The sequence below is a fragment of the Gasterosteus aculeatus genome, chromosome 14 (assembly GCF_964276395.1).
Source record: "Gasterosteus aculeatus chromosome 14, fGasAcu3.hap1.1, whole genome shotgun sequence".
Taxonomy (NCBI): Eukaryota; Metazoa; Chordata; class Actinopteri; order Perciformes; family Gasterosteidae; genus Gasterosteus; species Gasterosteus aculeatus.
This window is the reverse complement of record NC_135702.1, coordinates 9,878,748-9,885,919: the sequence shown is the minus strand read 5'-3', so window position 1 is coordinate 9,885,919 and position 7,172 is coordinate 9,878,748. Positions and strand designations below refer to the sequence as shown.

At 41.5% G+C, this 7,172-nt stretch overlaps 1 protein-coding gene across 2 annotated transcripts in view; it reads right to left on the bottom strand.

Moving 5' to 3' along the window:
* Positions 1-1,214: 1,214 nt before the first annotated feature.
* The window catches only part of trabd2a (TraB domain containing 2A), a 49,695-nt gene continuing 43,737 nt past the window's right edge, over positions 1,215-7,172 (bottom strand). The window contains exons 7-8 of one of the 2 annotated variants that reach the window (XM_040198260.2): positions 5,580-5,852; positions 1,215-2,700 (exon numbers count right to left, since the gene is read on the bottom strand). In XM_040198260.2, coding sequence (XP_040054194.2) covers positions 2,505-2,700; positions 5,580-5,852 — 469 coding nt within the window. In that variant the 3' untranslated portion in view covers positions 1,215-2,504. Of the gene's footprint in view, positions 2,704-5,579; positions 5,853-7,172 lie in introns of both variants that reach the window. The other variant, XM_040198259.2, reaches the window with a different exon arrangement.

The following is a 7,172-nucleotide window of genomic DNA, read 5'->3' as shown; positions in this document are numbered from 1 at the left end:
GTTTATTCTTTTGCAAAATGACTGAGTGACTAACATGGTCTGCTTTTTTTAGGGTTTTGTGTTACACAGAGCAGAAGAAAAATGTTTAGAGCCAGCGTCATTCTTTTTTTTTTTAACATGATGTGAGTTCAATGGCTCTTTAGAGCAGTTTGCGTTGGTACGGTTATGAAATATAAATTGTGTCCTTCTCTCCTTTTCTTTCTAACATATTCAGTGCTGCATTTATACATCAATCAACGAGAGAAGCTACCTTACTTTATTGAGGAAATCTCTGCTGTTTGTGTCATATATATAATCAGTTTAGATGTTTTCATTGTATCTCAAAATCAATTGGGGATTTTACCTGACTTTTACCAAAGTAGTGGCCTGGACTCTGCATGCAGCTATCGGATGAGAGCGCTCCTTCTTAGTAGAGTAAAAAAAGATTCAAACAAATCTGCAAAATCAGGGAAAAGGCTCAGTTGCAAGAACTTTGCGGATTGAATTACTTAGTTCTCATACCTCACATATACCCAAATACCTTGCGTCTCAATATTAATCCTGCTCATCAACTATGACCTCATCTAGCACGCAGTCACTTTTAAGTCAAAGCACAAACTAACAACTCAATTAGCTTTCTTTTCCTGTTGATATACCAAACAAATTAACTCTCATTTCCTGTACATCTAAAGAGTCTGCTATTCCAGTTTGTTCCCTGCAGGACCGACGTGCGCCGCCTTGTTTTGTGGCGGACCACATGCACACATCAAACAGCTGTTAATAGCAGCCGCATCACAGCACATTAACCTCGCGTAAACATGCCGTGAACCTCGGGTCAGGGCAGGAGGTCAGCATGTGTGTGTCTACTCACACACACACACACTCATTTGTTCAGGACTTTAAGAACCCACAATCAGTGCAATGTGCATTGTGTTACCAGTTCAATGTTTCGCCTCACATATTAGTATTTTGTCTTGAAGTACCTTGAGATATATTCCACCTTATGGAATTTAACCTTGCATGAGTTAAATTAGAAAGAAACATGACGCCTGAGTTGCTACTAACTTACTGGTTTGTCCTCCTGAGTGTCCCTCGCATACCACACTTAGTAATTTGATTAACATATTCATCATAGCAGCTAACAACCTCTTTATGATGGAAATATGTATAATTGCCCCTTCTGGGAGATAAAAAAAAAATGGGTGGAAGAAAATGAAAATGAAATTGGACTGACGTGATGTAGATAAATATTTTATTGTCATAGTAATACTATTACAATCATCTCATGCCATAAGGGAAATATGAAAGATCTAGAACACTATGCTGTATGAGGTCTATCTGTGTAGACAGCTTTAATTATTATTAGCATACGCGTTTGAAGTCAAAATTAAAAAATAGTTGAAATAGTACATTTGGACATCATGACCGCAAGAAAGAAAATACAGTATAACTATAGTAGTTAAATAAATTAAAGAAATGATGATGTGAAAAAAAAACACACACATAGCGTGAATCCTCTCAACAGCAAAGCAATTGATAAGTACGATACAGTCATGACAGTGAGACACTATGGGGCCACGGTGGTTAGTTCCTGATTCGGTTTTCAAAAATATACTGCATATCTATTTATATATTTATACAAACAACAACAAAACCTTTGATTTTCATTTTATTTCATAATTCTAAAATACATCTATAATATTTAGAAACAATATATACAATTAACACCCACAATTAGTTTTTATGCCAGAAATTCTTCCTAAATGGAAGAATAAATTAAGGTCCAAGGAGAAAGACTTTAGTTTGTAAGCCCAGGCGGGTTTAAGAGCTGATAGACTTTGCTTGTCTCACACACACACACACACACACACACACACACACACACACACACACAAACACACACTCTCTCTATTCCATAGGCACACACACAGACACACACAAACAGACAAAGGGCATATGGTTCCAGTTGTACTTATTGAAGGTAATTGATACTCAGCAAATGTTTTGCTGATGTTCTCAGGTTCTCTTATTGACGAGTCGAGAACTTATATTATAAGAGGTTTGAATGTTTATTATTTAGATTTCATTGTAACGCGAAGGGAACTAGCACGCCTTGTAATATTTGTGCGATGTCCAATAATACTTCCCCCTTGTGAGCTTCCCCTTTTCTTTCCGCGTGTGTACGTTTTGCGTGTGAAACAACCGAAACCCCACAAAACATTTACGCTTCAAGAGTCGTAACGTCGTATGAACTTTCCTGCCAATGAACATCTCAAGAGGTTCCATTGACTCACCCTTCAACGCAGACTTTATCTAACCCAAGATCCACGCAGTGCATTGATACCATACAACCAAAGCTGATCTCACATCCTTTCTCTGTGCTGTTCTTCATCCCTTCGAGATTCACCACCTTCTTTTCCAGCGTCCTCCAGGCCGTGTGACGCACAACCAGATCAAGCTCTTTACGTGAGAGTTCTTTCTCGCGGAGGGCTGCCTGCTTCCATGCAGTCCCGGCAGATGCCCTCCTACAGAAACACCGCGCATGCCTGTGGGATAACCGTCAGCAATGTGCAGAGGAAGACGAGTAATGATGGTGCGGTGGAGGCGGTGGTCCACGCCGAAGACATGTGGTGGCGGTGGCTGTGGACTCTGTCCGGCGGCTGCACTGTGACGTAACCATTGAGGATGCGAACCAGCGGCGGAGGTGGAGACTGGACCATACTGCTGCGGGGAGGAGGACAGACAAATGATATTTAGAAAAAAGATCTTAATATTTCCAGCCTGATTTTCCTATTAGCCATTAAACGTTGGGGTTGGAAAGACAATAATAATGAGCAAAAGACCTGGACTCTCTGCATCCCCATATTGTCCACAATTCAAGAGACAATGTGCAAACTGCAGGAACTAAAAATCAGAAAATATTAATGAAGGCGAGGGCGACACAGGAAAGAATTCCACAGCACAGATCAATCAAACAAATAAAAACTCCTCGCCGTGCAACTCAATGATCAGCGTATGGCTTTAAATCAACAGCCAATCAGCCCGCATGCTTCTCCCTTTTTCTTCTTTTCCCAATATTATCCATCCTGTCAGTCTGTCTGTCAGTCTGTTTTCTTTAAACAAGTCAGGCAATTAAACCATTTTTGATCTGCAGTTTGAATCAGAGACTGTGGAGCTTGTGTGGTTTGGACTCAGACGAGGTCCAGAAAAACAAACACTACAGTTCCTGAAGTCAGAATCTCCTAACACAACTGGACCGGCAGAGAGGTTTGGCAAGAAAAGTGTGTCTATCCGCATTTGGAGAAAAATTTTCCCAGCCCTAAAAATGATCAGTGGTCGTAGTTCTGACTGTCTGCAGACAAATCAGACTACTGAAATGAAGATGCTTAAAGCATTCTGTGTGTGAGAGCTGTATTAAGAGATGAGAGAGAAAAAACACCCAAATAGGTAACAGCACACACACACACACACATATTCAATGATTCATTAATTTGCCATGACTGATCTCCTTACTCACAGATGCTTGGAGATAATATAATCTGCTTTGCATTGATTGCATTGATCGACTGTTCAGCCTGCAGCTGTATTATTTGCAACATTTTAGTGTGGACAATTATTCCATACGGACCAAACAGGGCAGGACTTTTAACTGGTACATTCTTGGCAAGGTGTATTTATTTTGTCTGTGTGTCCATAAGCTATTCAAGCAGCTTTTGAAAGTCCAGAGGAAAACCTCTTTTTACCTTTTTTTAACGATATGAATCAGGTTTATTTAGGTTTGAGGGCAAAGACAGCTGTCATGCATGACATATTTGACACCGTCTTTTGGACTAAATATCTCCTTTGCTCAATCGTCCACCTTTTGAGAGATTAAAATATACAAAAAGGTCTGCCGTGTACACTAACATATGCACACAAACAGTCAGTTTCCTTTCTGTTCAAAATACAGAGGCTCTCAGAAAGTGAGAAAACATTTCCACAGACATAATGTACACAAACGCTCACAAACCCCCTCTGTTAACGAGAAGAACAGACGCTGGGTGGATATTTCTTTCTGCAAAGAAATTGGGAAATTGTATATTTCTGTATACAGGTAAAATATATCTAGATGCGTAAGAGCAGAGTCCCACACTTGTCTAGTTTTGCTCCCTTAACTCACCAGCGAGCTGCAAATATTGATATGCACGAGAATTGCAGCTTTACCAGGTTCAATTTTCAATTAAAAAGACACCAGACTTTACATTCTCTTGTTCCTCATTTGTCTTTTTCCTTTCATGTTCTGCTCACACCCGGTGCACGAGCCACAGCACTCCGCACTGCTCCTATTCCACTGCTTTTCTGCCACGGCGGGAAACGTAAAGGACTCAGATCAGCTCACGTGCTAAACCACATGTTCTCCAGCAATGGAATCATTTACATTCTCCCAATCACCCAGCCTGCATGTATTTGGTATGTTATAGGAAACTATAACAAACACAGGGAAATAGAATGAAGATAATTGCTGCTTTTGATTAACAAAGGAAGAAGAAGAGTCATTAAAAGCAACATCAACGCGTACAGACATTTAGTAATATGAACCACAGATTAAAAGAATGATATTGTTGATGCTAGCTTTTCTCTTCAACGGGACCAGAGTTTATGTTCTTGCATAAACAGTTTCCATCTGTATAACGTACCAGCCATAGAAAACAAGCTCTGTGTTCCACACACATCAGGAGGATGGGAGGGTTGACACACATGCAACATGTTCTCATTCAGGAGTTTTGGTAAAAGGAAAGAAAGACACTAAAAAGATTCATTAGGATTTTGCACCGTTATACTACGTTCACGCTACAAGCAACAAGCTACAAAGTAATGATTCCTCCCACGGTAACAAAATTCCCCGAGTCAAGTGAAGCTGATCCTCTAAATTGCCGCTAGGTGTGAAAGTTTCTGTTATGACTTGTGAGATTATCGCCTGCGCACGCCGATATATCCTCCGTAAGCTGGTGTACAAAATGCATGACGGGTCATATAAATATTTTTGCTTCCTGCCCGCTTGCACAATTTCATTCATGAAAACACTCCAATTTCGCCCTGCAACAAACTGAAACAGCTCTCCACATAACAGACCACACCTCGTGCAGAAGGCTCCTTTTTGTCTGAAAGATGAGCTTCGTTGTCCGGTTCGATCTCTGCCTGCAGCTACTTTGAGAACAAAACCAGATACTTAGCAGGAATTCCCAGGCTGCTATTTTTCCATCCAAGACACTTATAGCATCTAGGAACGAGTCTGGACATGGAGTGTGTGTGTGTGTGCGTGTGTGTGTTTATGAGGGATAGGTGTGCAGATGGCATGAAGAGTACGGTGATGTGATACGGTGGCTGTTTGGGCCTGCGGCGTCGCACCAGGAAGTGTCAGTTCTAGTCTCCGGACAGGTGGATCGGCTGCATTACACATTTCCAATTTCCTCACTTCCTCTCTGTCTATCTTACCGTTGCACTCTTCTCTCTTCTATTGCCCGCACCTGTTTGCCCTCCGTCTCACTTTCTCAGCAATTCTCCTCATCCCCTTTTTACAGCAAATGAATGACAGGTGTGTATCCGACACGGGATCTCACCTTTCCTCAATGCGAACCCAAAGGTCGTTAAAATGCCGGTGCCGCTGTTTCTTCTGCTTGTTCCTCCTCTTTTTCTTCAGCATTTTTCTCTCCGCTTTCTCCAGCAGCTCCAGGCTGTCCGGGGGCAGATGCATGTGAGGTAGCAGATCATCCTCCAGGGGACGCCCCTGATCGTCCTCTTTGTAGGGGAGCTCGTGGAAGAAAGGTTCTAGGAGAGGGGGCTCATCGTGGTGGTCTTCTGAATCTGATGAGTCAGGTCTGGATGATAATCTCCTAGCGGATTAAAATCACAGGAACACACAGAATTAAATTACAGGACGTGCCGTTTGACCTGTTGGCATATGTGGGACGTGACCTTTATTTATCAGTAATTCTGGGGTAGAATTGTATTATGGGTGGATTAGTACTAATAGTTTTTCTCATGTTGCTGTCAGTAATGTGGATGCTATGTGAACTTAATATGGGCAGAATTCATGGAAATGCAAAACTGAGCTTGGTTTGGAGCGAGCAGCTAAATCCGGTGGAATCAACAACCTAAGAAAAAAAAATCTTCAATGCCTAAATAGATCAATAGTGCTGCTTAAATGGTTTCCATGGATTTTGTGAAAAAAGGTGTGCTGAAACAAACTAAACCCGCATTCATTCTCTTACACAGTCCACACAGAACAAAGATCTGCAATGAGATAGCCACCCGCGCAGTGTGATACGGTAGACTGCCCTACATGCTTCACCGCGGGAGGTATAAGCTCTGCTTTGGTTGGCCTTTTCAACAACACTTCATTGGCGGCTGGTAGAGAGTTTTGTCAGATTTATCAGCATTACAATCTACAATCTACAATCTCCAGTGAATAAGGGACATCACTGAGCATACTTTCTGACTGAAAAACATAAATATGAGATCCAACCATCGCACGGCACTCCTTGACTCCACATACTCATACATGCAGTAAACTGCAGGACTGCACCCCAACCACCTCTTACAAAATGCTTATGCTTGGTTCATGAGAAATGTCTGCGGAATTATAGTAAGATATATTATGACATCAAATAATTATACAGAATGTTGAAAGTAATTTGATATAACATTTTATAAAATAAAAAATAAAAAAACATAATAATGATAATGTATTTGAGGATGGTCTCCCAGTACAAAACGCTGCTGTTTAGCTATTCCCTATTTGCCATTGGGACCACAGTACCGTGGACCAGTAAGGATGCAACAATACTGTAATACCAGTTTTCTAAGCAACGGGGGGGCTTCCTTCATCACTCACTGAAGAGGGTGTAGGATGGCCGGCAGCTGGATGTGCTGCCTTATTTACTGCGGTTTCCGCTCATACTTGCGTTGGCATCTCCTGATTCTACGGCTACTGTTATACAAAATCCCATTGAGTGAACGTGGAGTCAATTGTAGGTCTTTTTTTCTCATAGTACTAGGATTACACTATCGTAACCTTCGTTTTGATGAATGAGCGCGGTCAGCCCCTGTTGCTGTAACAACCACGTTGTTTCATTGCTTCACAGTTAAAGCCAGCTCATGATTCGCCAGTTGCTTTTCATGTGAGGCCGTATGCATTTGGTATGCATTAGCAG